The sequence below is a fragment of the Camelina sativa genome, chromosome 4 (genome assembly GCF_000633955.1).
Source record: "Camelina sativa cultivar DH55 chromosome 4, Cs, whole genome shotgun sequence".
NCBI classification, from domain to species: domain Eukaryota; kingdom Viridiplantae; phylum Streptophyta; class Magnoliopsida; order Brassicales; family Brassicaceae; genus Camelina; species Camelina sativa.
The window spans coordinates 349763-377474 of NC_025688.1; the positions used below are offsets into that span (position 1 = coordinate 349763).

The following is a 27712-nucleotide window of genomic DNA, read 5'->3' on the forward strand; positions in this document are numbered from 1 at the left end:
TATATATATATATATATATATATTTGATTATAAATATTTAGAGAGAAATAACTAAAGTATATGTTTATTAAAAAAAATGAATATATAAAATGAATATATATATATAACTATAATTCATTTTGCTTCAAATTCCTATCATGTATTTATTTACCCTTCTCACATATTTGATTAAATTTTATATTCTATCACATATTTTGTAACTCTTATATTAATTTGATTAGACTGAAATTCTTATCATATATTTATAGTTATATTAACTATAAAAAAATGAATACTCAAAACAACTAATAAATGTACCTTTTCACAAATTTTAGTAAATTTCATATTCTATCACATATTTTATAACTCTCATATTAATAATCATATTCATCTTTAAAATACTAAATTTCATTTTAATGAAATTATTTACTTGTGTTATATGTTGACACTTTTGTAACTTCCATAATATTATTAGTATTGTAATGAATGACTAATAACAATTAGAAACATAATAAATAGTAAAATATATTAATATGTATTTATTGCATTTTGTAACTCTCATATAGCTTATATAACTTCTTATAAATATAATAAATTAATATAAGGATTAGTGCATTAACTATCCAATTAAATAATCAATTTATAATAGACTTCTAACTCTAAATTTTCTTATAAAAAGAAAAGACACACATTTCAATAATCCTCATATCTCAAATCTCATATAAGTTTGAAAATTCTATAAATGTTTGTATTCAACTAACATTATCTTAGTGTATTTCTTTATTTTTGTATAATGTAACTCCGATGATGTTTGAAAAAATAAAATAAAAACTTTCAACATATTAATACACTTTAATGTATCAATTCTATAAAATTTATGTTTTACAAAAATAAGAAAAAAACAGAAAGAAAATCCATGGCATATTTATTCTTTGAAATATAACCATAACTAATGATATTTGACAAACAAAACTGAAAACTTCCCATTAACCTAATGATATATTGATAACACACATGTTTCTCCTATAAATAACGAAACAAATTTTTTATCAAACATCATATTCTAACTCACGTAAATTTTAAATTTTATAATAATTAATATTTTATTATTGAATGTACTTTAAAATAATTAAATATATTTTGTTACGTTTATTTTATCTACGTATCTAATAGAACTTTTTCTAGTACTAAATAATATAAGAGACAAAGGACTCAAGAGAAGTAGGTAGACCAAGAAAACAACCCAAACATACAGAAGAATACCTTACACAATATATGAAATTGACAAAAAACCACCAAATTTGTTGGATTATTTCTCTCTCTCTTTTTTTTTCTTTTGTTTTGTTTGTTCTTCACGAACTGCACGACACGTGTCAGTGTCACGTATGTGAACCGTGTCACGGTGGAATGAGTTGTGGCATCATTTGACAGGTTGATAAACTAACCAAATAACAACAGTTTTTTGTTTATGGATAGTATTTGATTTTCTAGGCCAACCAATACTTCACCGAAACCAATTAAAATGATAATCCCTCGTTCCCTTCTCAACCTCATGGCCCAACCATTGCGTCGAGTATTATTGCTCTTGTGAAAAAATATAGTAGCTGTATAATCGGTCAATTAAAATGTAAATTCGTTTTTAACCTACATGTTACATGTTACCTTCCTGTTCAAAGAGGTGAAGATTCGTCGCAAATTAGGTTTTTAAAAACTTGTCAGAATTTTTGTATTTCAATGTAGCAATTTATATTTTGCAATCAATGATTCGGTCTTAGTCAGTCTCCCGTCACTTCATGTGGCCTATCTTCTTAGTGGATTTTCACTATCTCTATTAACTTTTTTTGTTTGTTATCTTTTGTTATAGTTTGATTCGGGTGTTGTGCACTTGTTTAATCATCATAGTCTGGTTGTATCATGCTCTTAAACTAACAAAAGATAACAAATTTTAACTTATTTTAATAGAATGTTTGTTGACTAAAAAAAAGAAAAAAAAACGGTCTACTTTGCTGCAAAAACTAGGGTGAGCGATATTCCGAATGTAGTTTTTATCTATGGATTCAAACCCAACATGTGATTGTAGTTTAAGGCTTTTGATTGAAAATACAGTAGCGAGCCTATGAATCAAAGCAAAGCAAAGCCCAACAACAGTACTTTAGAAAGAAGAAGCATTCATACTCAAAAGGGCAATGAAGCAACAAAATGCCGTTCACAAAGATAGATGATAATTGTGAATAGTCAATGCATCCAAAAACTGTGTGAAATGAATAATAATCATCATCCCTCCTCACTCACACTCACAGTGACATCCTCCAAAGTCCAAACCTATCTAAATCAATACAACAACCATGATCCGTTTCTCCCATACCAATCCTCTTTTAAATAATCCTAAATTACCCTCCAAACACACAAAATCAAGAGGAGGTGGTGTGTTTGTGCTTGATCTTAACACCAAGCTCACCTGCAATGATAACAGTGGAAGCCATATCCAGAAACATTCCATGCTCCACAACTCCAGGGAGCCTCAGAATCGCATCACTCACTGCTCCCAAATCACCCATGTCCTCCTCCAAGCGCATATCCACTATGTAATTCCCATTGTCCGTCACAAAGGGTTTACCTTTCTCCCCCAATCTGAGATTGGCTTCACAACCGTACCCTTCCAGCAGGTTCCGCAGCTTCTCCGACGTGAATTTCCAGCAGAAGGGCACAACCTCCACGGGGAGAGCAAGCTTGCTCCCACCAATGTGCTTCACCATCTTGGACTCGTCCACGATCACCACGAACTTCTTGGAAGCTCCTTCGATCATCTTCTCCCGAAGCAGAGAGCCTCCTCTGCCTTTGACGAGGTTGAGAAAAGGGTCGACCTCGTCGGCGCCGTCGATGGAGAGATCAATGACGGGGTGTGCGTCGAGATCAGAGAGAGGGATGCCGAGAGACAGAGCCTGCTCCTGGGTCTTCTTAGACGTCGGTATACCAACGATGTTGTCGAGCTTGCCATGGCGGAGAAGCTCGCCGATGCGGTCGACGGCGTGTTTGGCGGTGGAGCCGGTACCGAGGCCGAGGACCATGCCGGATTGGACGAACTCGACGGCCTTGTAAGCGGCGATACGTTTGAGCTCGTCTTGGGTCAAAACCATGGGGTGTGGCGGTGAGGCAACATCGATGGCGGACAAAGATTTGTCGGAGGAGGAAATGAAGAGAGGATCATACGCAAGCGCCATTCGAAAGAAAAGAAACCCTCTTCGGATGGATTTTGCAGAAAGAAGAAAGGAAATGGAGAAGCAGAATTGGGAGAGAAAGGTTTGATTTTTTTTTTGATAGAGAAATTTAGGGATTGAAGGAAGATGAATAATGCAAGGTCGAATGAATGGAGTGTGTGCGTATAAAGATAGAGATGAAGAAATAAAATAATAGCGTGAGAAATATGCAAAGAAGAAGAATGTGGTTTTGTGTGGTGGCGGAGAAAAGATAAATTAAAGTGAAGAAGATATATGACTGAAGAAGAAGAAGATAGGGTTTAGGGTTTGTGCCTTTGTGGGTGGGGGAGAAGAGAGAGAGAGAGAAGAACAAACGAATACCATAAAAGACACACACGCACACTTGTCTTTCTCGAGGTCCTAGTTATTAATGAGGGCAGGACAGACCCGAATCTTTCGGATTTTGTAGCTTTATTTCCAAAATCCCTTTCCCATTTCGAACTCTTTTGACGCACACACACGCACCCTGGCCTAAATTAGTAAAGTTGCTTAGATTAATAGAATTAACGTTTTTAAGTATGATGGAGCTATAAAATCAAACAGCGTGACGGCGGAGATTGACGGGTCAATTTTTTGAACAAGAGGAAAAACATTGGGACAACGTTGTTCATCAATCGAAATATTTAATATTGGAGTGGGATGATTAAATACTAGTACCATTTTAGATTAGATTACTATTAATATACAGTCAGCATCTATTAAGTTAAGATTATATATACATGGTCACAGGTCACGCAGTAGTTCTTTGGACCAAAAAGGAGCGACCAGGGTCGCCGTTCTATCGTCCACTCGCCTTCTTTTAGGGGGAAAAATAATAAAACCAATTAGAAAATGAAATTACCAACAAAATTATTACATTGGACCAACAAAAATAGAAAGTCCACTAACTTCGTCAACAAATATTTTATTACGATCGCATTCATTAAATGACATATAGTTACATATCAAGAAAATTACAAAATCACATGAAAGAATAAATAAACGAGCTCTGTACACATATCTTAAGGCTTAAGCTAATGTAGAGAAAAACATCAGATAAATAATCAAAGAATATGGGTTGGTTTACTAATTAAGCAAGTAATATTTAACATAATCAAATATCAGGCCACGCTGGCAGATGTAGCGGCGGCGAGAAGCCACTGAAGGAGGTCAAGAAGGCGAAACGCGATGGCGGTGGAGGAAACGGGAACGCTGACGAGGAGGATGAGCAGCGTTGCGATGGCTACGGTGGGGCGGGAGTTCATGAGGAAGCTCTGAAGGAGACCAACGGAATCGCAGATAACAGAGTCGTAGCTGCTGTAGAAACGCTTCTCCCAATCCATCCAGTGAGAAGGAGGCTCGTAGTTACGCTCAACCATCTTCGTCTCGTGTATGCGTTTCCTAAGGACGATCATGTTCTCGTCCACCAACCTCCCTCCTCCGTAGTAGTAATGGTCTTTTCCTGAAGACGCCCCAGCAGAGACGCTCATCATCTTATTGGTTCTCCGTGATGATGATAACACCAATGGGTGGAAACGGAGTGGTGAAAACGAAGCTAGCGAAGAAAGCAGTGTAGCCTCCATATTTGTCAGATTGATTGTTGTGTTATGATTTTGATTGGAATGTGTTGTTGGTTGGAGAAGATGATGGACAGTTGGAAATGCNTATTAGTATTGTAATGAATGACTAATAACAATTAGAAACATAATAAATAGTAAAATATATTAATATGTATTTATTGCATTTTGTAACTCTCATATAGCTTATATAACTTCTTATAAATATAATAAATTAATATAAGGATTAGTGCATTAACTATCCAATTAAATAATCAATTTATAATAGACTTCTAACTCTAAATTTTCTTATAAAAAGAAAAGACACACATTTCAATAATCCTCATATCTCAAATCTCATATAAGTTTGAAAATTCTATAAATGTTTGTATTCAACTAACATTATCTTAGTGTATTTCTTTATTTTTGTATAATGTAACTCCGATGATGTTTGAAAAAATAAAATAAAAACTTTCAACATATTAATACACTTTAATGTATCAATTCTATAAAATTTATGTTTTACAAAAATAAGAAAAAAACAGAAAGAAAATCCATGGCATATTTATTCTTTGAAATATAACCATAACTAATGATATTTGACAAACAAAACTGAAAACTTCCCATTAACCTAATGATATATTGATAACACACATGTTTCTCCTATAAATAACGAAACAAATTTTTTATCAAACATCATATTCTAACTCACGTAAATTTTAAATTTTATAATAATTAATATTTTATTATTGAATGTACTTTAAAATAATTAAATATATTTTGTTACGTTTATTTTATCTACGTATCTAATAGAACTTTTTCTAGTACTAAATAATATAAGAGACAAAGGACTCAAGAGAAGTAGGTAGACCAAGAAAACAACCCAAACATACAGAAGAATACCTTACACAATATATGAAATTGACAAAAAACCACCAAATTTGTTGGATTATTTCTCTCTCTCTTTTTTTTTCTTTTGTTTTGTTTGTTCTTCACGAACTGCACGACACGTGTCAGTGTCACGTATGTGAACCGTGTCACGGTGGAATGAGTTGTGGCATCATTTGACAGGTTGATAAACTAACCAAATAACAACAGTTTTTTGTTTATGGATAGTATTTGATTTTCTAGGCCAACCAATACTTCACCGAAACCAATTAAAATGATAATCCCTCGTTCCCTTCTCAACCTCATGGCCCAACCATTGCGTCGAGTATTATTGCTCTTGTGAAAAAATATAGTAGCTGTATAATCGGTCAATTAAAATGTAAATTCGTTTTTAACCTACATGTTACATGTTACCTTCCTGTTCAAAGAGGTGAAGATTCGTCGCAAATTAGGTTTTTAAAAACTTGTCAGAATTTTTGTATTTCAATGTAGCAATTTATATTTTGCAATCAATGATTCGGTCTTAGTCAGTCTCCCGTCACTTCATGTGGCCTATCTTCTTAGTGGATTTTCACTATCTCTATTAACTTTTTTTGTTTGTTATCTTTTGTTATAGTTTGATTCGGGTGTTGTGCACTTGTTTAATCATCATAGTCTGGTTGTATCATGCTCTTAAACTAACAAAAGATAACAAATTTTAACTTATTTTAATAGAATGTTTGTTGACTAAAAAAAAGAAAAAAAAACGGTCTACTTTGCTGCAAAAACTAGGGTGAGCGATATTCCGAATGTAGTTTTTATCTATGGATTCAAACCCAACATGTGATTGTAGTTTAAGGCTTTTGATTGAAAATACAGTAGCGAGCCTATGAATCAAAGCAAAGCAAAGCCCAACAACAGTACTTTAGAAAGAAGAAGCATTCATACTCAAAAGGGCAATGAAGCAACAAAATGCCGTTCACAAAGATAGATGATAATTGTGAATAGTCAATGCATCCAAAAACTGTGTGAAATGAATAATAATCATCATCCCTCCTCACTCACACTCACAGTGACATCCTCCAAAGTCCAAACCTATCTAAATCAATACAACAACCATGATCCGTTTCTCCCATACCAATCCTCTTTTAAATAATCCTAAATTACCCTCCAAACACACAAAATCAAGAGGAGGTGGTGTGTTTGTGCTTGATCTTAACACCAAGCTCACCTGCAATGATAACAGTGGAAGCCATATCCAGAAACATTCCATGCTCCACAACTCCAGGGAGCCTCAGAATCGCATCACTCACTGCTCCCAAATCACCCATGTCCTCCTCCAAGCGCATATCCACTATGTAATTCCCATTGTCCGTCACAAAGGGTTTACCTTTCTCCCCCAATCTGAGATTGGCTTCACAACCGTACCCTTCCAGCAGGTTCCGCAGCTTCTCCGACGTGAATTTCCAGCAGAAGGGCACAACCTCCACGGGGAGAGCAAGCTTGCTCCCACCAATGTGCTTCACCATCTTGGACTCGTCCACGATCACCACGAACTTCTTGGAAGCTCCTTCGATCATCTTCTCCCGAAGCAGAGAGCCTCCTCTGCCTTTGACGAGGTTGAGAAAAGGGTCGACCTCGTCGGCGCCGTCGATGGAGAGATCAATGACGGGGTGTGCGTCGAGATCAGAGAGAGGGATGCCGAGAGACAGAGCCTGCTCCTGGGTCTTCTTAGACGTCGGTATACCAACGATGTTGTCGAGCTTGCCATGGCGGAGAAGCTCGCCGATGCGGTCGACGGCGTGTTTGGCGGTGGAGCCGGTACCGAGGCCGAGGACCATGCCGGATTGGACGAACTCGACGGCCTTGTAAGCGGCGATACGTTTGAGCTCGTCTTGGGTCAAAACCATGGGGTGTGGCGGTGAGGCAACATCGATGGCGGACAAAGATTTGTCGGAGGAGGAAATGAAGAGAGGATCATACGCAAGCGCCATTCGAAAGAAAAGAAACCCTCTTCGGATGGATTTTGCAGAAAGAAGAAAGGAAATGGAGAAGCAGAATTGGGAGAGAAAGGTTTGATTTTTTTTTTGATAGAGAAATTTAGGGATTGAAGGAAGATGAATAATGCAAGGTCGAATGAATGGAGTGTGTGCGTATAAAGATAGAGATGAAGAAATAAAATAATAGCGTGAGAAATATGCAAAGAAGAAGAATGTGGTTTTGTGTGGTGGCGGAGAAAAGATAAATTAAAGTGAAGAAGATATATGACTGAAGAAGAAGAAGATAGGGTTTAGGGTTTGTGCCTTTGTGGGTGGGGGAGAAGAGAGAGAGAGAGAAGAACAAACGAATACCATAAAAGACACACACGCACACTTGTCTTTCTCGAGGTCCTAGTTATTAATGAGGGCAGGACAGACCCGAATCTTTCGGATTTTGTAGCTTTATTTCCAAAATCCCTTTCCCATTTCGAACTCTTTTGACGCACACACACGCACCCTGGCCTAAATTAGTAAAGTTGCTTAGATTAATAGAATTAACGTTTTTAAGTATGATGGAGCTATAAAATCAAACAGCGTGACGGCGGAGATTGACGGGTCAATTTTTTGAACAAGAGGAAAAACATTGGGACAACGTTGTTCATCAATCGAAATATTTAATATTGGAGTGGGATGATTAAATACTAGTACCATTTTAGATTAGATTACTATTAATATACAGTCAGCATCTATTAAGTTAAGATTATATATACATGGTCACAGGTCACGCAGTAGTTCTTTGGACCAAAAAGGAGCGACCAGGGTCGCCGTTCTATCGTCCACTCGCCTTCTTTTAGGGGGAAAAATAATAAAACCAATTAGAAAATGAAATTACCAACAAAATTATTACATTGGACCAACAAAAATAGAAAGTCCACTAACTTCGTCAACAAATATTTTATTACGATCGCATTCATTAAATGACATATAGTTACATATCAAGAAAATTACAAAATCACATGAAAGAATAAATAAACGAGCTCTGTACACATATCTTAAGGCTTAAGCTAATGTAGAGAAAAACATCAGATAAATAATCAAAGAATATGGGTTGGTTTACTAATTAAGCAAGTAATATTTAACATAATCAAATATCAGGCCACGCTGGCAGATGTAGCGGCGGCGAGAAGCCACTGAAGGAGGTCAAGAAGGCGAAACGCGATGGCGGTGGAGGAAACGGGAACGCTGACGAGGAGGATGAGCAGCGTTGCGATGGCTACGGTGGGGCGGGAGTTCATGAGGAAGCTCTGAAGGAGACCAACGGAATCGCAGATAACAGAGTCGTAGCTGCTGTAGAAACGCTTCTCCCAATCCATCCAGTGAGAAGGAGGCTCGTAGTTACGCTCAACCATCTTCGTCTCGTGTATGCGTTTCCTAAGGACGATCATGTTCTCGTCCACCAACCTCCCTCCTCCGTAGTAGTAATGGTCTTTTCCTGAAGACGCCCCAGCAGAGACGCTCATCATCTTATTGGTTCTCCGTGATGATGATAACACCAATGGGTGGAAACGGAGTGGTGAAAACGAAGCTAGCGAAGAAAGCAGTGTAGCCTCCATATTTGTCAGATTGATTGTTGTGTTATGATTTTGATTGGAATGTGTTGTTGGTTGGAGAAGATGATGGACAGTTGGAAATGCATGGTATTTATAACCGAATCATTTAGATAACAATAATTAAACCATTTATATGGTAAAGTAATCCATTAATTTAAATAAATAAAAAAAGTGGTGTGGGGTTGTATATGGTTTAATGATTAAGCGCGTTGCCATCCTCTCAATTTGATTAATTGGAACCACTTGTGTTTTTTTACGTTTTTTTATGTATGTTTTCTTTGGCTGTGTTTCCATTCCATCCTTGTTCGTTTCTTGTTTTGTATTCTCATTTTTCTGCTCCGATCCAGCTCGAAAATGTTGATTTTTTAATTGATATATATCCCGCTCCCGGAACTGAGACACTTCAAATTTTCGATTTAATCTGTACATTCGCGTTGGATGATTTAGAATCGTGTATAATGTCCAATCAAATAAGATATGGTAATGATAAAAGAAAGATGGTGATGACGATGCATTGACAAGGTTTGTACCATTGATATGCATCATACGGTACGTTAGCTTGTTGGATTGGGAGACACGGGAATAGGAAAGTGATGTGAAATTGAGAAGAGAAACCCCTCCATTAACAAATAATAGCACATGATGAATTGATGTATGTACCCCAAAATTGCATATAGCGACTCTTTCCTACGACCATATTAATCTAAAAAGATATAACTCTCTAGAATCTAGAATATTATATCTATTTCNATAAGGATTAGTGCATTAACTATCCAATTAAATAATCAATTTATAATAGACTTCTAACTCTAAATTTTCTTATAAAAAGAAAAGACACACATTTCAATAATCCTCATATCTCAAATCTCATATAAGTTTGAAAATTCTATAAATGTTTGTATTCAACTAACATTATCTTAGTGTATTTCTTTATTTTTGTATAATGTAACTCCGATGATGTTTGAAAAAATAAAATAAAAACTTTCAACATATTAATACACTTTAATGTATCAATTCTATAAAATTTATGTTTTACAAAAATAAGAAAAAAACAGAAAGAAAATCCATGGCATATTTATTCTTTGAAATATAACCATAACTAATGATATTTGACAAACAAAACTGAAAACTTCCCATTAACCTAATGATATATTGATAACACACATGTTTCTCCTATAAATAACGAAACAAATTTTTTATCAAACATCATATTCTAACTCACGTAAATTTTAAATTTTATAATAATTAATATTTTATTATTGAATGTACTTTAAAATAATTAAATATATTTTGTTACGTTTATTTTATCTACGTATCTAATAGAACTTTTTCTAGTACTAAATAATATAAGAGACAAAGGACTCAAGAGAAGTAGGTAGACCAAGAAAACAACCCAAACATACAGAAGAATACCTTACACAATATATGAAATTGACAAAAAACCACCAAATTTGTTGGATTATTTCTCTCTCTCTTTTTTTTTCTTTTGTTTTGTTTGTTCTTCACGAACTGCACGACACGTGTCAGTGTCACGTATGTGAACCGTGTCACGGTGGAATGAGTTGTGGCATCATTTGACAGGTTGATAAACTAACCAAATAACAACAGTTTTTTGTTTATGGATAGTATTTGATTTTCTAGGCCAACCAATACTTCACCGAAACCAATTAAAATGATAATCCCTCGTTCCCTTCTCAACCTCATGGCCCAACCATTGCGTCGAGTATTATTGCTCTTGTGAAAAAATATAGTAGCTGTATAATCGGTCAATTAAAATGTAAATTCGTTTTTAACCTACATGTTACATGTTACCTTCCTGTTCAAAGAGGTGAAGATTCGTCGCAAATTAGGTTTTTAAAAACTTGTCAGAATTTTTGTATTTCAATGTAGCAATTTATATTTTGCAATCAATGATTCGGTCTTAGTCAGTCTCCCGTCACTTCATGTGGCCTATCTTCTTAGTGGATTTTCACTATCTCTATTAACTTTTTTTGTTTGTTATCTTTTGTTATAGTTTGATTCGGGTGTTGTGCACTTGTTTAATCATCATAGTCTGGTTGTATCATGCTCTTAAACTAACAAAAGATAACAAATTTTAACTTATTTTAATAGAATGTTTGTTGACTAAAAAAAAGAAAAAAAAACGGTCTACTTTGCTGCAAAAACTAGGGTGAGCGATATTCCGAATGTAGTTTTTATCTATGGATTCAAACCCAACATGTGATTGTAGTTTAAGGCTTTTGATTGAAAATACAGTAGCGAGCCTATGAATCAAAGCAAAGCAAAGCCCAACAACAGTACTTTAGAAAGAAGAAGCATTCATACTCAAAAGGGCAATGAAGCAACAAAATGCCGTTCACAAAGATAGATGATAATTGTGAATAGTCAATGCATCCAAAAACTGTGTGAAATGAATAATAATCATCATCCCTCCTCACTCACACTCACAGTGACATCCTCCAAAGTCCAAACCTATCTAAATCAATACAACAACCATGATCCGTTTCTCCCATACCAATCCTCTTTTAAATAATCCTAAATTACCCTCCAAACACACAAAATCAAGAGGAGGTGGTGTGTTTGTGCTTGATCTTAACACCAAGCTCACCTGCAATGATAACAGTGGAAGCCATATCCAGAAACATTCCATGCTCCACAACTCCAGGGAGCCTCAGAATCGCATCACTCACTGCTCCCAAATCACCCATGTCCTCCTCCAAGCGCATATCCACTATGTAATTCCCATTGTCCGTCACAAAGGGTTTACCTTTCTCCCCCAATCTGAGATTGGCTTCACAACCGTACCCTTCCAGCAGGTTCCGCAGCTTCTCCGACGTGAATTTCCAGCAGAAGGGCACAACCTCCACGGGGAGAGCAAGCTTGCTCCCACCAATGTGCTTCACCATCTTGGACTCGTCCACGATCACCACGAACTTCTTGGAAGCTCCTTCGATCATCTTCTCCCGAAGCAGAGAGCCTCCTCTGCCTTTGACGAGGTTGAGAAAAGGGTCGACCTCGTCGGCGCCGTCGATGGAGAGATCAATGACGGGGTGTGCGTCGAGATCAGAGAGAGGGATGCCGAGAGACAGAGCCTGCTCCTGGGTCTTCTTAGACGTCGGTATACCAACGATGTTGTCGAGCTTGCCATGGCGGAGAAGCTCGCCGATGCGGTCGACGGCGTGTTTGGCGGTGGAGCCGGTACCGAGGCCGAGGACCATGCCGGATTGGACGAACTCGACGGCCTTGTAAGCGGCGATACGTTTGAGCTCGTCTTGGGTCAAAACCATGGGGTGTGGCGGTGAGGCAACATCGATGGCGGACAAAGATTTGTCGGAGGAGGAAATGAAGAGAGGATCATACGCAAGCGCCATTCGAAAGAAAAGAAACCCTCTTCGGATGGATTTTGCAGAAAGAAGAAAGGAAATGGAGAAGCAGAATTGGGAGAGAAAGGTTTGATTTTTTTTTTGATAGAGAAATTTAGGGATTGAAGGAAGATGAATAATGCAAGGTCGAATGAATGGAGTGTGTGCGTATAAAGATAGAGATGAAGAAATAAAATAATAGCGTGAGAAATATGCAAAGAAGAAGAATGTGGTTTTGTGTGGTGGCGGAGAAAAGATAAATTAAAGTGAAGAAGATATATGACTGAAGAAGAAGAAGATAGGGTTTAGGGTTTGTGCCTTTGTGGGTGGGGGAGAAGAGAGAGAGAGAGAAGAACAAACGAATACCATAAAAGACACACACGCACACTTGTCTTTCTCGAGGTCCTAGTTATTAATGAGGGCAGGACAGACCCGAATCTTTCGGATTTTGTAGCTTTATTTCCAAAATCCCTTTCCCATTTCGAACTCTTTTGACGCACACACACGCACCCTGGCCTAAATTAGTAAAGTTGCTTAGATTAATAGAATTAACGTTTTTAAGTATGATGGAGCTATAAAATCAAACAGCGTGACGGCGGAGATTGACGGGTCAATTTTTTGAACAAGAGGAAAAACATTGGGACAACGTTGTTCATCAATCGAAATATTTAATATTGGAGTGGGATGATTAAATACTAGTACCATTTTAGATTAGATTACTATTAATATACAGTCAGCATCTATTAAGTTAAGATTATATATACATGGTCACAGGTCACGCAGTAGTTCTTTGGACCAAAAAGGAGCGACCAGGGTCGCCGTTCTATCGTCCACTCGCCTTCTTTTAGGGGGAAAAATAATAAAACCAATTAGAAAATGAAATTACCAACAAAATTATTACATTGGACCAACAAAAATAGAAAGTCCACTAACTTCGTCAACAAATATTTTATTACGATCGCATTCATTAAATGACATATAGTTACATATCAAGAAAATTACAAAATCACATGAAAGAATAAATAAACGAGCTCTGTACACATATCTTAAGGCTTAAGCTAATGTAGAGAAAAACATCAGATAAATAATCAAAGAATATGGGTTGGTTTACTAATTAAGCAAGTAATATTTAACATAATCAAATATCAGGCCACGCTGGCAGATGTAGCGGCGGCGAGAAGCCACTGAAGGAGGTCAAGAAGGCGAAACGCGATGGCGGTGGAGGAAACGGGAACGCTGACGAGGAGGATGAGCAGCGTTGCGATGGCTACGGTGGGGCGGGAGTTCATGAGGAAGCTCTGAAGGAGACCAACGGAATCGCAGATAACAGAGTCGTAGCTGCTGTAGAAACGCTTCTCCCAATCCATCCAGTGAGAAGGAGGCTCGTAGTTACGCTCAACCATCTTCGTCTCGTGTATGCGTTTCCTAAGGACGATCATGTTCTCGTCCACCAACCTCCCTCCTCCGTAGTAGTAATGGTCTTTTCCTGAAGACGCCCCAGCAGAGACGCTCATCATCTTATTGGTTCTCCGTGATGATGATAACACCAATGGGTGGAAACGGAGTGGTGAAAACGAAGCTAGCGAAGAAAGCAGTGTAGCCTCCATATTTGTCAGATTGATTGTTGTGTTATGATTTTGATTGGAATGTGTTGTTGGTTGGAGAAGATGATGGACAGTTGGAAATGCATGGTATTTATAACCGAATCATTTAGATAACAATAATTAAACCATTTATATGGTAAAGTAATCCATTAATTTAAATAAATAAAAAAAGTGGTGTGGGGTTGTATATGGTTTAATGATTAAGCGCGTTGCCATCCTCTCAATTTGATTAATTGGAACCACTTGTGTTTTTTTACGTTTTTTTATGTATGTTTTCTTTGGCTGTGTTTCCATTCCATCCTTGTTCGTTTCTTGTTTTGTATTCTCATTTTTCTGCTCCGATCCAGCTCGAAAATGTTGATTTTTTAATTGATATATATCCCGCTCCCGGAACTGAGACACTTCAAATTTTCGATTTAATCTGTACATTCGCGTTGGATGATTTAGAATCGTGTATAATGTCCAATCAAATAAGATATGGTAATGATAAAAGAAAGATGGTGATGACGATGCATTGACAAGGTTTGTACCATTGATATGCATCATACGGTACGTTAGCTTGTTGGATTGGGAGACACGGGAATAGGAAAGTGATGTGAAATTGAGAAGAGAAACCCCTCCATTAACAAATAATAGCACATGATGAATTGATGTATGTACCCCAAAATTGCATATAGCGACTCTTTCCTACGACCATATTAATCTAAAAAGATATAACTCTCTAGAATCTAGAATATTATATCTATTTCTTTATAACAGATTTGACCTTCCCATTTGTTTATGTAATTGCACCTGAAAAGGCGTACAAGTCGGTGCCCTACTTTTCAATCCTGCGCTTACTTCTTTAATATTGGATGCTTTATTAGTACACAAGTCGAAGCTTCTATTTGTCTTCTCCAAAACTCATAATTAATGCAGCACTTTGTAACCTTAAGTTTTCATTTTGGCCTTCGTTTGTTTGTTAAAAAATTTATATACATATTTGTTGGCAACGTAAAGGGTACGAGAATGTTTGGACCGGACGCCACGTCCACTCATCATGAATCAGATGGGTGTTTTGACTTTCTCTCAATGGGCGGCTTCTTATATATTATTATCTTAATTCAATTCTTTAGTTATGAATTAATTCGGTTATTAGTATAAAGCAAAATAAATCTTTTAAGTTGAATTTGGTTGAATCGGAATCTTCAGACGTCGGTCCTGACGTTACCAGTATCGAATTTGAAATTTCAGCCAATGTTCAATGTTTCAGGTAGTAGTAATACGTTCTTTCCTTCTTCACAGTTTTTTTGTTTTGTTTGAAAGTCACCGCAATGGACCTTTTCTTCACCTAAAATCTACACTAAATTATGAATATTAGTGTCAAAACCTTGTTTTTATTTTTATTTTTAATATTTATTGTGGATAGAAGAACAAGAGATNGTGGCATCATTTGACAGGTTGATAAACTAACCAAATAACAACAGTTTTTTGTTTATGGATAGTATTTGATTTTCTAGGCCAACCAATACTTCACCGAAACCAATTAAAATGATAATCCCTCGTTCCCTTCTCAACCTCATGGCCCAACCATTGCGTCGAGTATTATTGCTCTTGTGAAAAAATATAGTAGCTGTATAATCGGTCAATTAAAATGTAAATTCGTTTTTAACCTACATGTTACATGTTACCTTCCTGTTCAAAGAGGTGAAGATTCGTCGCAAATTAGGTTTTTAAAAACTTGTCAGAATTTTTGTATTTCAATGTAGCAATTTATATTTTGCAATCAATGATTCGGTCTTAGTCAGTCTCCCGTCACTTCATGTGGCCTATCTTCTTAGTGGATTTTCACTATCTCTATTAACTTTTTTTGTTTGTTATCTTTTGTTATAGTTTGATTCGGGTGTTGTGCACTTGTTTAATCATCATAGTCTGGTTGTATCATGCTCTTAAACTAACAAAAGATAACAAATTTTAACTTATTTTAATAGAATGTTTGTTGACTAAAAAAAAGAAAAAAAAACGGTCTACTTTGCTGCAAAAACTAGGGTGAGCGATATTCCGAATGTAGTTTTTATCTATGGATTCAAACCCAACATGTGATTGTAGTTTAAGGCTTTTGATTGAAAATACAGTAGCGAGCCTATGAATCAAAGCAAAGCAAAGCCCAACAACAGTACTTTAGAAAGAAGAAGCATTCATACTCAAAAGGGCAATGAAGCAACAAAATGCCGTTCACAAAGATAGATGATAATTGTGAATAGTCAATGCATCCAAAAACTGTGTGAAATGAATAATAATCATCATCCCTCCTCACTCACACTCACAGTGACATCCTCCAAAGTCCAAACCTATCTAAATCAATACAACAACCATGATCCGTTTCTCCCATACCAATCCTCTTTTAAATAATCCTAAATTACCCTCCAAACACACAAAATCAAGAGGAGGTGGTGTGTTTGTGCTTGATCTTAACACCAAGCTCACCTGCAATGATAACAGTGGAAGCCATATCCAGAAACATTCCATGCTCCACAACTCCAGGGAGCCTCAGAATCGCATCACTCACTGCTCCCAAATCACCCATGTCCTCCTCCAAGCGCATATCCACTATGTAATTCCCATTGTCCGTCACAAAGGGTTTACCTTTCTCCCCCAATCTGAGATTGGCTTCACAACCGTACCCTTCCAGCAGGTTCCGCAGCTTCTCCGACGTGAATTTCCAGCAGAAGGGCACAACCTCCACGGGGAGAGCAAGCTTGCTCCCACCAATGTGCTTCACCATCTTGGACTCGTCCACGATCACCACGAACTTCTTGGAAGCTCCTTCGATCATCTTCTCCCGAAGCAGAGAGCCTCCTCTGCCTTTGACGAGGTTGAGAAAAGGGTCGACCTCGTCGGCGCCGTCGATGGAGAGATCAATGACGGGGTGTGCGTCGAGATCAGAGAGAGGGATGCCGAGAGACAGAGCCTGCTCCTGGGTCTTCTTAGACGTCGGTATACCAACGATGTTGTCGAGCTTGCCATGGCGGAGAAGCTCGCCGATGCGGTCGACGGCGTGTTTGGCGGTGGAGCCGGTACCGAGGCCGAGGACCATGCCGGATTGGACGAACTCGACGGCCTTGTAAGCGGCGATACGTTTGAGCTCGTCTTGGGTCAAAACCATGGGGTGTGGCGGTGAGGCAACATCGATGGCGGACAAAGATTTGTCGGAGGAGGAAATGAAGAGAGGATCATACGCAAGCGCCATTCGAAAGAAAAGAAACCCTCTTCGGATGGATTTTGCAGAAAGAAGAAAGGAAATGGAGAAGCAGAATTGGGAGAGAAAGGTTTGATTTTTTTTTTGATAGAGAAATTTAGGGATTGAAGGAAGATGAATAATGCAAGGTCGAATGAATGGAGTGTGTGCGTATAAAGATAGAGATGAAGAAATAAAATAATAGCGTGAGAAATATGCAAAGAAGAAGAATGTGGTTTTGTGTGGTGGCGGAGAAAAGATAAATTAAAGTGAAGAAGATATATGACTGAAGAAGAAGAAGATAGGGTTTAGGGTTTGTGCCTTTGTGGGTGGGGGAGAAGAGAGAGAGAGAGAAGAACAAACGAATACCATAAAAGACACACACGCACACTTGTCTTTCTCGAGGTCCTAGTTATTAATGAGGGCAGGACAGACCCGAATCTTTCGGATTTTGTAGCTTTATTTCCAAAATCCCTTTCCCATTTCGAACTCTTTTGACGCACACACACGCACCCTGGCCTAAATTAGTAAAGTTGCTTAGATTAATAGAATTAACGTTTTTAAGTATGATGGAGCTATAAAATCAAACAGCGTGACGGCGGAGATTGACGGGTCAATTTTTTGAACAAGAGGAAAAACATTGGGACAACGTTGTTCATCAATCGAAATATTTAATATTGGAGTGGGATGATTAAATACTAGTACCATTTTAGATTAGATTACTATTAATATACAGTCAGCATCTATTAAGTTAAGATTATATATACATGGTCACAGGTCACGCAGTAGTTCTTTGGACCAAAAAGGAGCGACCAGGGTCGCCGTTCTATCGTCCACTCGCCTTCTTTTAGGGGGAAAAATAATAAAACCAATTAGAAAATGAAATTACCAACAAAATTATTACATTGGACCAACAAAAATAGAAAGTCCACTAACTTCGTCAACAAATATTTTATTACGATCGCATTCATTAAATGACATATAGTTACATATCAAGAAAATTACAAAATCACATGAAAGAATAAATAAACGAGCTCTGTACACATATCTTAAGGCTTAAGCTAATGTAGAGAAAAACATCAGATAAATAATCAAAGAATATGGGTTGGTTTACTAATTAAGCAAGTAATATTTAACATAATCAAATATCAGGCCACGCTGGCAGATGTAGCGGCGGCGAGAAGCCACTGAAGGAGGTCAAGAAGGCGAAACGCGATGGCGGTGGAGGAAACGGGAACGCTGACGAGGAGGATGAGCAGCGTTGCGATGGCTACGGTGGGGCGGGAGTTCATGAGGAAGCTCTGAAGGAGACCAACGGAATCGCAGATAACAGAGTCGTAGCTGCTGTAGAAACGCTTCTCCCAATCCATCCAGTGAGAAGGAGGCTCGTAGTTACGCTCAACCATCTTCGTCTCGTGTATGCGTTTCCTAAGGACGATCATGTTCTCGTCCACCAACCTCCCTCCTCCGTAGTAGTAATGGTCTTTTCCTGAAGACGCCCCAGCAGAGACGCTCATCATCTTATTGGTTCTCCGTGATGATGATAACACCAATGGGTGGAAACGGAGTGGTGAAAACGAAGCTAGCGAAGAAAGCAGTGTAGCCTCCATATTTGTCAGATTGATTGTTGTGTTATGATTTTGATTGGAATGTGTTGTTGGTTGGAGAAGATGATGGACAGTTGGAAATGCATGGTATTTATAACCGAATCATTTAGATAACAATAATTAAACCATTTATATGGTAAAGTAATCCATTAATTTAAATAAATAAAAAAAGTGGTGTGGGGTTGTATATGGTTTAATGATTAAGCGCGTTGCCATCCTCTCAATTTGATTAATTGGAACCACTTGTGTTTTTTTACGTTTTTTTATGTATGTTTTCTTTGGCTGTGTTTCCATTCCATCCTTGTTCGTTTCTTGTTTTGTATTCTCATTTTTCTGCTCCGATCCAGCTCGAAAATGTTGATTTTTTAATTGATATATATCCCGCTCCCGGAACTGAGACACTTCAAATTTTCGATTTAATCTGTACATTCGCGTTGGATGATTTAGAATCGTGTATAATGTCCAATCAAATAAGATATGGTAATGATAAAAGAAAGATGGTGATGACGATGCATTGACAAGGTTTGTACCATTGATATGCATCATACGGTACGTTAGCTTGTTGGATTGGGAGACACGGGAATAGGAAAGTGATGTGAAATTGAGAAGAGAAACCCCTCCATTAACAAATAATAGCACATGATGAATTGATGTATGTACCCCAAAATTGCATATAGCGACTCTTTCCTACGACCATATTAATCTAAAAAGATATAACTCTCTAGAATCTAGAATATTATATCTATTTCTTTATAACAGATTTGACCTTCCCATTTGTTTATGTAATTGCACCTGAAAAGGCGTACAAGTCGGTGCCCTACTTTTCAATCCTGCGCTTACTTCTTTAATATTGGATGCTTTATTAGTACACAAGTCGAAGCTTCTATTTGTCTTCTCCAAAACTCATAATTAATGCAGCACTTTGTAACCTTAAGTTTTCATTTTGGCCTTCGTTTGTTTGTTAAAAAATTTATATACATATTTGTTGGCAACGTAAAGGGTACGAGAATGTTTGGACCGGACGCCACGTCCACTCATCATGAATCAGATGGGTGTTTTGACTTTCTCTCAATGGGCGGCTTCTTATATATTATTATCTTAATTCAATTCTTTAGTTATGAATTAATTCGGTTATTAGTATAAAGCAAAATAAATCTTTTAAGTTGAATTTGGTTGAATCGGAATCTTCAGACGTCGGTCCTGACGTTACCAGTATCGAATTTGAAATTTCAGCCAATGTTCAATGTTTCAGGTAGTAGTAATACGTTCTTTCCTTCTTCACAGTTTTTTTGTTTTGTTTGAAAGTCACCGCAATGGACCTTTTCTTCACCTAAAATCTACACTAAATTATGAATATTAGTGTCAAAACCTTGTTTTTATTTTTATTTTTAATATTTATTGTGGATAGAAGAACAAGAGATAAGAAGCCTAAAGAAATGGAGATGGGTCTTACATTGGGTTTAAGGCATTGAGAGGTAAGAGGAGCAACTCTTTTATTCAAATCCCTTTATTCTCTCTCACTTGCGACCTGCTGGAGAATGGAGATGAATCCATAATCACCACAACGCTTAATTTACTAACTGTAATAAGCTATCACGAATGGGTAGTATGTATACATTGATCTTTCTTTCACCTTTTAGTTATTGTGCCTGTTGTTCTTAGTATGTTCTTTTCAATGATTATTAGTAGGAGGCAACTACAATTTTACAAACCTTCGAGGACAAAGGGACGGATTTCGTCAAGCTCATCTGAGTCCGATGTTTTACTTTGCTCGTCAAATGGCTGCTTGAGATCATCTTCAGGCTCCTCCTCCCCTTGATCAACCTCTGGTTCATCCAGCTGCACTCTTGGATTCTCGGTATCTCCATTGTCAAGAAGAAGCTCAAGCTTTTGATACTTTGGCTTGTTTTTCTCCAGGAGAAGGTACGTGGCGCTATACCAGAACATCAGAATCCGGCTTTGAGCTGCTATCGTCTCCCTTATCTGTCTTCCTCCAAACGACAGTATTTCTAATGCCTGCAGCAAACATGTAAATTCCGATGACCTCGAAGACAGTGACAATGAATAGGGTTTAATTGATTAAACTCGTTGTTACCTGTTCTCCAGTTTGGACGTCAAATGAGTTCTGATGATCGAACTTGAGGCCGCTGAATTCGTTGATGGAGAGTCCCTGGAAGGCCCTGAACAAAGAAGAATGGATGCTAAGAGTAAAGAGAGTAGATATATACGCGAGAGGTTATCATTTCTGTATGGTAATTTGAGATGAGGTGATTCACCATCTGATCAATGAAGCACGAGGAATCCAACGGAAGATGATTGGGGTGTTGTCTGCATTGACATAGTAACCTCCAAACACGATGAAAACTGTCATGAGAGATGGTCCCACAGCCATTGCAGCTTCTGTGCTTGGAACCATAGCTCCAACAGTTAGACCCATTGCAGAAGCAGCAAAAGACTCCACAGTCACTATCCCACAAAACTTTCCAAATCTGCCAAGAAAATTGTTTGTTAGGGACATTGCTGTCATGTCATGTACATCTCTCAAGAGTTCATTGGTTGGTCAAGTACACGGGGAAAACTCAAGAATGGCTTATCAGTGCCATGCAGGTTAGGGACCACCTGGCCACAGGAATAGCAAAAGATGAAATCATAGGAATAACCTTGACAAAGCGGGATTGAGGCGAGCCATGGGGTATAGTACAGCACCAAACATCAGAGGAAATGCAGCTCCAATGGGAATCTCAGCTATTGTTTTGGAGAGCAGGTAAGGGCCTAAAGAATAAGACCCTTTGGACCGTTCTCTATCCACAATGGCACGCTCTTTAGGAAAGACACCAACTGTCTTTGTGAGAGCTGCCATTGCCGTGTTTATTGCAGCAACCTGAAGTATACATCATATATCATTGCTTAGTATATATATAAGCTACGCTTACTAAAGAATTGCTTCAAACAACACAAATAAGAGAGATGTATATAGCAAAAGAAAAAATGTGCTAGACCTGAAGCAAACCCATTCTGTCCTGAATTGACGTCTGAGACTTCCCCATTCTCCAGAAAACGGACCCAAATATCAGAGCAGATGCAACAGACATTCTTGCACGAACTTTGTTTGTTGGCCCATCTCGAGAAGCCTATGGAGTCATATGAAAAAAATCAATCAGAAAAACTGTCATGTTATAATAGTATGTACAATTCAAACATGACAGTAGACAATTCCAAGATTCTCCCAGATATCTATTTCTTAAGAGTCTTCCTACATTCTTACCTTCAAATTCGTAAGTCGATATTTTTTTGAAGTCTAGAGAATTTTTTTCAATTTGTAAACATGTTATGGAAAGAGTTCTTTAAATCGTGCATAGATAGGAGCATACCTGCATCCATGCACGCTTAAGCAGCAAAAAAAACTGCCTCCACCAACCATCTTTTCTCTCAACAATGGCTTTTCTGCGAGGTTTCATGCTGTTCTTTGTTTCATCTTTAATGCCGAGGGGAGTGGCATAAAGAACCGATGATGAACGCTGAGAGAACGCATCAACAAGAGCATGTACTCTCTTCTGCGAAGAGTAGACACTCTCTGAAGAACTGTAGTCAACTGATATAAGATCAGCAAGAAACTCAGCCGGGTTTACGTGCTCTGGGCAAAGGAACCTGCTCAAGGATCAGAGGAACAGTTTTCAGATGACAATCCTAAAAGCACTTGCTTGATATATAAAAGGAAACGTTCAGAAAAAACAACCCGAAGTTCCCGAAATATGACAGAGGTTCTTTCCCTGCAGGGCCAGCATAGACTAAAGTTCCTTCTGTAAGTAACACAATGTCGTCAAATTTAGCGTACACGGAACCTCTAGGCTGGTGTATGGAGCAGATGACAGTGTGTCCATCCTGTGCAAGCTTTTGCAATGTCTCCATCACTTTCTCAGCCTGGAAGGCGTCAAGCCCTGAAGACCACAGAGAATATGCATCAGTTTTTAAACCCAACCCATCAAAATGATTAGAATCAGACAAGAGCAGGCATCTACCAGTTGTGGGTTCATCAGCAAATATGACAGAGGGACTAGCGATCAATTCACACGCAAGTGACAGCCGCTTCTTTTCTCCACCGCTGATCCCACGGACTTTTGCATCGCCAACACATGAATCTGCACAGCTGACCTTTTGGAGATAAACAAAGAATAATCAAGAAACAAATTTCAATCCACCACCAGATTATCTAAAAAATGCAGAGATGAATGAAACCTCACCAGACCAAGTTTGAGCAGGAGGTTGTTCACATACTCGTCCCTTTCATCAGCAGAAGAGATCTCCGGAAGCTGAAGCTCGGTTGCGAAAGAAAGTGTTTCCCTGACAGTCAACTGCGAAAAAAAGAGATCCTCCTGTCTCACAAAGGCAAGCCTGCCATTGCAAGAAACTCCGTCAAACAAAAAAAGATCAGAGTTAACACAACTATAAAGACTTGTATAACAACAACAAAAAAGACCTACTTATAAGCCCTGCTAGAGCTGGATTTGCCATTGAACTCCAAGAGACCAGACAAATGCAAACGTGGTGATGAACCAAGCTGTCCAGCAAGAACATTGAGCAATGTTGTCTTCCCAGATCCAGAAGGACCCATAATCGCTAGCAACCTCCCTGGTTTTGCTTCTCCAGAGACATTTTTCAACAAGAACCGCACCTGAGAGAGAGTCACACAATCTCATCAAAGCAAGTATGATTCAGCTAAAAGATCAAAACAACATTGAAATGGATCATATACATAATGTTCAAAAATTGCAAGAGTTCGAAAGACTCATATCAGCACAAAAAAGAGGAGGAAGAAACGTGCTCACCGATTTGGAAGACTTATCGGAGAGAGAGCAGGTGATGTTCCTCCAACGGATTGTCTCCGGGCGAATTTTACCCGGAGAAGAATCACCACCGTCTTCCGTCTCAGCGTAATCATCGTCAGCTTCGTTTTCAGGTAGGAGGGCGATGCCAGGTCCAGCGAAGAGGCGGACCAAGAGAGCGGCGGCCACCGCGGCCAGAGCCCGGCCAACTTCGTTCCCTCCGATGCCTGAAACAGCGTCGACTATGGATTTCCCGCCAAAAGGCGCCATAATATGTAATTTGTTTCGCTGTATCAGTGTAGTGTCGTCTTCTCCTTGGAACCTCCGGTGAGGTAAAGCTTCAACGCCCGTACGAAGCAAAGTAGTAACAAGTAAGAACCAACCAAGGCAAAGGCTAGGCTCCAAAACAAACACTATCTCTTCCCCTTAATTATTTAACCTTTGTTTAAATTTTAATTTTCCCTTAATTAATTAACCATATGTGTCCTTTGACTCGTCATCATTTTATGTATAGTAAATTAGAGACGCTACTAATCACCACGACGGAGTGAGTTGACCATTGAGATTGGCTAGATCTTAGACACGTGTGCACTTGATGATAAGATACTTAATACTTATTATTAAAAGCTTAAAATACAAACAAACCACAGTCAAATAGATAGAGACTACGACAATTTTTCAAGGATGGTTAAAAAAAGCTTATGACAGCAACTCTGGTTTGGGTCATTGAGGCTCGATCTCCCATAAACGAACTGCAGCATCTTCCCCGGAACTTGCTACTGTGCATTCATCGACGAAGCCAACTGCGTTCACTCCGCCAAGATGAGCGTTTCTTGCAGTTATGCGACTCGAAGCTGGCTTGTCCACTTCGTATACAATCACGCAAGTGTCTATGGACCCAGTGGCGACCATCCTGTTGTTTGGTGACCATGCCAAGCAGTTTATACGAGCCGTGTGGAACAACATGTTGTTTAGCTTCACCTGCAAATCCAAAACACCGCCGCACTACCAGATTAGTGTGCGTTTTAAAGCATATGATTAAACATATATGAGACACAAGAACGCCTCTAATCCCGTCACCTGTTTGGTCTCGCGATCCCAGACTACAGCTTCGCGGTTGGCGTCACCAGAAGCAAACATTGTTAAGTCAGGAGAGTAACGTATCACTGTCAAAGCACCTCTGTGTTTCTCTAGCACTGCTTCTTCTTTGAGGCTGTTGTCCCCTGAGACTGAGTAAATGTGTAACTTCCCGTCTTGCCCTCCTACTATCGCTTCTCTCCCATCAGGTGAGATCACAGAGGCTGCTACCGCAAACCCCAGATCGATCTTGCTCAAAATGCTCAGACCATTGAGCAATGCAACTCCAGAATCAAACGACACTAGTGCTGTTGATTCAGGTGAATCAACGGCTATGCTTATGTCCAAAGGCTGATGGCCTATATCTACATGTTCTGCAGCTCCAAATTCGTTGTCAGTTAAAGGAATTCTCCACACCTGTCAAGAATTGAACTAGTCATACTCGATGATGTAACCGACTTCAACAACGATCCAAACTTAAATCCCATTGAAGAAAGACATGCATTTTGAGATCAGAACNGTTGTTTAGCTTCACCTGCAAATCCAAAACACCGCCGCACTACCAGATTAGTGTGCGTTTTAAAGCATATGATTAAACATATATGAGACACAAGAACGCCTCTAATCCCGTCACCTGTTTGGTCTCGCGATCCCAGACTACAGCTTCGCGGTTGGCGTCACCAGAAGCAAACATTGTTAAGTCAGGAGAGTAACGTATCACTGTCAAAGCACCTCTGTGTTTCTCTAGCACTGCTTCTTCTTTGAGGCTGTTGTCCCCTGAGACTGAGTAAATGTGTAACTTCCCGTCTTGCCCTCCTACTATCGCTTCTCTCCCATCAGGTGAGATCACAGAGGCTGCTACCGCAAACCCCAGATCGATCTTGCTCAAAATGCTCAGACCATTGAGCAATGCAACTCCAGAATCAAACGACACTAGTGCTGTTGATTCAGGTGAATCAACGGCTATGCTTATGTCCAAAGGCTGATGGCCTATATCTACATGTTCTGCAGCTCCAAATTCGTTGTCAGTTAAAGGAATTCTCCACACCTGTCAAGAATTGAACTAGTCATACTCGATGATGTAACCGACTTCAACAACGATCCAAACTTAAATCCCATTGAAGAAAGACATGCATTTTGAGATCAGAACTTTTTTTACCTTGTTATCAAACCCGGATAAGAGAAGGCCAGATTCAGTAGCCGCTAAGCGCTTGATTTTGGTGTTATCTTTCATTTGCAGCTTGCAACTGTACCCAACCCCTTGTAACCATTTAACAATGAGACCATCATAGCTGCAAGACAGAATCGTCTTCTGGTTTGTCCCGAGAATAGCCAGAGATGTGACGTTCTTTATATGTCCAGAAAAGAGCAAGGGAGGCTTATCCATATCATCAGCAGAGTACAAGGACATGGTACCGCCAAGAGACACTGTAATGAGATGATCGTTCTGCCAAAGACATCCCACAAGCATGTCTTCTGCTCCACCAGATTCCATGAACGTCAATGTCTTAATCACAGAGCCAACAGTTCCGTCTTCAGCTACCTCCCATACCTTGGCAGACTTATCAGCAGAGACAGTGAGCACCTAAAAAAAACTCATCAATGTCAGTAAAAAACTGCAAATAGAACAAACACATTGACAACATTACCCGTTTACTGTCGGGGCTCCAGCTAACAGCGTAGATGCTGCCTTTGTGGCCATCTTCGGAGGCCAATTCTCCAATTTTATCTCCAGTCTTGCCATCGTAAATCATACCCTTCTTGTCGGAGCTTACAGTAATGAATTTAGTACCGTCAGGTGAATATCTGATGCAGTTGACGAAGTTGGAATGCTCCCTGTGAAGCACAGATGTATTATTACAATTAGTCAAGAATACAAACATAGAGTTGAATATCCGAGAGACAAACATATAATAAGAAATCTTCCTGCCTGTGGGAAGAGTGAAACTTAAAAGGTGGACCGTCGTAAAAGTTAACCAAGAAGTCTTCCCCGCAAGTGGCGATTCTGAAAGGTCGCGTTGGCTTGAAGGCACAACTCAGAACCCTACGAGAATGGCCATCAAAATCTCCCATTGTATTCCCTGAGTCCCATCTATACAACAAACGCATACTGATCAAGCCTCTATAGATAGTTCCAGCTAATCTAATCTAAGAAAATCTCATGGAACCTAACTAGCCAAATTTCCAAGGAAACGCATACAATTCGAAATTGAATCTAAAAATCAGCGAAGAGGAACTCACGCGAAGGATCGAACAAGCGATTTGCCCTTTCCATCGCCGGAAGCGACAATACGAAGGCCATCGAAGGACCATTGGAGGTCATCGATGCGACCAGCGAGGACTCTGAACTCGTTCTTCAACACGAAACCGTTGTGCGTTCCCCAAACGCGAACCGTGCCAGAGACATCAGCGGAAGCGATCCACTCGCCGTTGGGAGAGTAGCGAGCGACGGTAACGGCATAGCCGTGTTCTCCGTAAACCTGTACGTCTTGAGGTTGGCGGAGGCTACGAATGAAGACGGAGCGGCCGTTGCAGTAGAGAATGGAGTCGGATTTGGAGTCGCCGGAGATAAGAATACCCCGGCCTCGTTCGGTGGAGGGAACGCAAGGGAAGGTCTCGAGCAGTTTCGCCATCGTCGAATTGGTAGAAGAGAGGGAGGACGAAGGAGTGCGTGCGTCATCTCTTCTTCTTCTTGAGAGTGTTTAGGAGAAAAAAAAAAAACAATGGCGGAAATTAAGGATTGAGGATTTTGAACGATTCTGTCTCACGGCGGAAGGAGAGAGAGAGAGAGAGAT

General features: G+C 39.1%; 10 protein-coding genes across 19 annotated transcripts in view; all 10 read right to left on the minus strand.

Moving 5' to 3' along the window:
• The window catches only part of LOC104779437, a 5451-nt gene extending 585 nt beyond the window's left edge, over window positions 1-4866 (minus strand). Inside the window, exon 1 of one of the 2 annotated variants that reach the window (XM_019244424.1) lies at window positions 4647-4866. In XM_019244424.1, the coding sequence (XP_019099969.1) occupies window positions 4647-4798 (152 nt within the window). In that variant the 5' untranslated portion in view covers window positions 4799-4866. Of the gene's footprint in view, window positions 1-4124 lie in introns of those variants that run through there. The other variant, XM_010503802.1, reaches the window with a different exon arrangement.
• LOC104779438 (probable ribose-5-phosphate isomerase 2) lies at window positions 2099-3446 on the minus strand. Its single transcript, XM_010503803.2, has one exon. The coding sequence runs from the start codon at window positions 3198-3200 to the stop codon at window positions 2391-2393; it is 810 nt and encodes a 269-aa protein (XP_010502105.1). The 5' UTR covers window positions 3201-3446; the 3' UTR covers window positions 2099-2390.
• LOC104779436 (probable ribose-5-phosphate isomerase 2) lies at window positions 6531-7878 on the minus strand. Its single transcript, XM_010503801.2, has one exon. It carries the CDS (start codon window positions 7630-7632, stop codon window positions 6823-6825), a length of 810 nt encoding a protein of 269 aa, XP_010502103.1. The 5' UTR covers window positions 7633-7878; the 3' UTR covers window positions 6531-6822.
• On the minus strand, window positions 8557-9403 carry LOC104779435. The gene has a single exon (XM_010503800.2). It carries the CDS (start codon window positions 9228-9230, stop codon window positions 8769-8771), a length of 462 nt encoding a protein of 153 aa, XP_010502102.1. The 5' UTR covers window positions 9231-9403; the 3' UTR covers window positions 8557-8768.
• LOC104779434 (probable ribose-5-phosphate isomerase 2) lies at window positions 11497-12845 on the minus strand. Its single transcript, XM_010503799.1, has one exon. The coding sequence runs from the start codon at window positions 12596-12598 to the stop codon at window positions 11789-11791; it is 810 nt and encodes a 269-aa protein (XP_010502101.1). The 5' UTR covers window positions 12599-12845; the 3' UTR covers window positions 11497-11788.
• LOC104779433 lies at window positions 13523-14369 on the minus strand. Its single transcript, XM_010503797.2, has one exon. It carries the CDS (start codon window positions 14194-14196, stop codon window positions 13735-13737), a length of 462 nt encoding a protein of 153 aa, XP_010502099.1. The 5' UTR covers window positions 14197-14369; the 3' UTR covers window positions 13523-13734.
• Window positions 16321-17669, minus strand: LOC104779432 (probable ribose-5-phosphate isomerase 2). Its single transcript, XM_010503796.1, has one exon. It carries the CDS (start codon window positions 17420-17422, stop codon window positions 16613-16615), a length of 810 nt encoding a protein of 269 aa, XP_010502098.1. The 5' UTR covers window positions 17423-17669; the 3' UTR covers window positions 16321-16612.
• On the minus strand, window positions 18347-19193 carry LOC104779431. The gene has a single exon (XM_010503794.2). It carries the CDS (start codon window positions 19018-19020, stop codon window positions 18559-18561), a length of 462 nt encoding a protein of 153 aa, XP_010502096.1. The 5' UTR covers window positions 19021-19193; the 3' UTR covers window positions 18347-18558.
• LOC104779439 (ABC transporter G family member 7-like) lies at window positions 20202-24250 on the minus strand. 9 transcript variants are annotated; one of them, XR_002037637.1, is made up of 13 exons: window positions 23844-24250; window positions 23499-23689; window positions 23259-23409; window positions 23037-23169; window positions 22754-22955; window positions 22389-22665; window positions 22017-22148; window positions 21678-21898; window positions 21294-21506; window positions 21113-21197; window positions 20651-21033; window positions 20471-20545; window positions 20202-20359 (listed from the first exon to the last, which is right to left on the minus strand). XR_002037637.1 is itself a non-coding variant. In XM_010503804.2 (12 exons), the coding sequence occupies exons 1-12, from the start codon at window positions 24108-24110 to the stop codon at window positions 20535-20537; spliced, it is 2187 nt and encodes a 728-aa protein (XP_010502106.1). In that variant the 5' UTR covers window positions 24111-24250; the 3' UTR covers window positions 20374-20534. The 9 variants fall into 9 exon arrangements, 2 of the variants coding, with proteins under 2 accessions (XP_010502106.1, XP_019099970.1); XR_766462.2 differs by having other exon boundaries at window positions 20204-20354; window positions 20730-21033; XR_766460.2 differs by having other exon boundaries at window positions 20204-20354; window positions 20471-20548; window positions 20730-21033.
• On the minus strand, window positions 24440-27700 carry LOC104779441 (actin-interacting protein 1-1). Its single transcript, XM_010503805.2, has 6 exons — window positions 27159-27700; window positions 26848-27009; window positions 26567-26753; window positions 26077-26502; window positions 25552-25965; window positions 24440-24821 (listed from the first exon to the last, which is right to left on the minus strand). The coding sequence occupies exons 1-6, from the start codon at window positions 27548-27550 to the stop codon at window positions 24564-24566; spliced, it is 1839 nt and encodes a 612-aa protein (XP_010502107.1). The 5' UTR covers window positions 27551-27700; the 3' UTR covers window positions 24440-24563.

Excerpts from the sequence above, each read along its gene's own strand:
- LOC104779434 (XM_010503799.1), bottom strand. The coding sequence starts at position 12,598 with ATGGCGCTTGCGTATGATCCTCTCTTCATTTCCTCCTCCGACAAATCT.
- LOC104779439 (XM_019244425.1), bottom strand. The coding sequence starts at position 24,110 with ATGGCGCCTTTTGGCGGGAAATCCATAGTCGACGCTGTTTCAGGCATC. Across the intron at positions 22,956-23,036 it reads TGCTGATGAACCCACAACTG|GGCTTGACGCCTTCCAGGCT; the intron begins GTAGATGCCTGC and ends TGTGGTCTTCAG. Across the intron at positions 22,149-22,388 it reads TTAAGCGTGCATGGATGCAG|GCTTCTCGAGATGGGCCAAC; the intron begins GTATGCTCCTAT and ends ATGACTCCATAG.
- LOC104779432 (XM_010503796.1), bottom strand. The coding sequence starts at position 17,422 with ATGGCGCTTGCGTATGATCCTCTCTTCATTTCCTCCTCCGACAAATCT.
- LOC104779441 (XM_010503805.2), bottom strand. The coding sequence starts at position 27,550 with ATGGCGAAACTGCTCGAGACCTTCCCTTGCGTTCCCTCCACCGAACGA. Across the intron at positions 27,010-27,158 it reads TCGCTTGTTCGATCCTTCGC|ATGGGACTCAGGGAATACAA; the intron begins GTGAGTTCCTCT and ends TTTGTTGTATAG. Across the intron at positions 24,822-25,551 it reads GGGATCGCGAGACCAAACAG|GTGAAGCTAAACAACATGTT; the intron begins GTGACGGGATTA and ends TTGGATTTGCAG.
- LOC104779436 (XM_010503801.2), bottom strand. The coding sequence starts at position 7,632 with ATGGCGCTTGCGTATGATCCTCTCTTCATTTCCTCCTCCGACAAATCT.
- LOC104779438 (XM_010503803.2), bottom strand. The coding sequence starts at position 3,200 with ATGGCGCTTGCGTATGATCCTCTCTTCATTTCCTCCTCCGACAAATCT.
- LOC104779435 (XM_010503800.2), bottom strand. The coding sequence starts at position 9,230 with ATGGAGGCTACACTGCTTTCTTCGCTAGCTTCGTTTTCACCACTCCGT.
- LOC104779433 (XM_010503797.2), bottom strand. The coding sequence starts at position 14,196 with ATGGAGGCTACACTGCTTTCTTCGCTAGCTTCGTTTTCACCACTCCGT.
- LOC104779431 (XM_010503794.2), bottom strand. The coding sequence starts at position 19,020 with ATGGAGGCTACACTGCTTTCTTCGCTAGCTTCGTTTTCACCACTCCGT.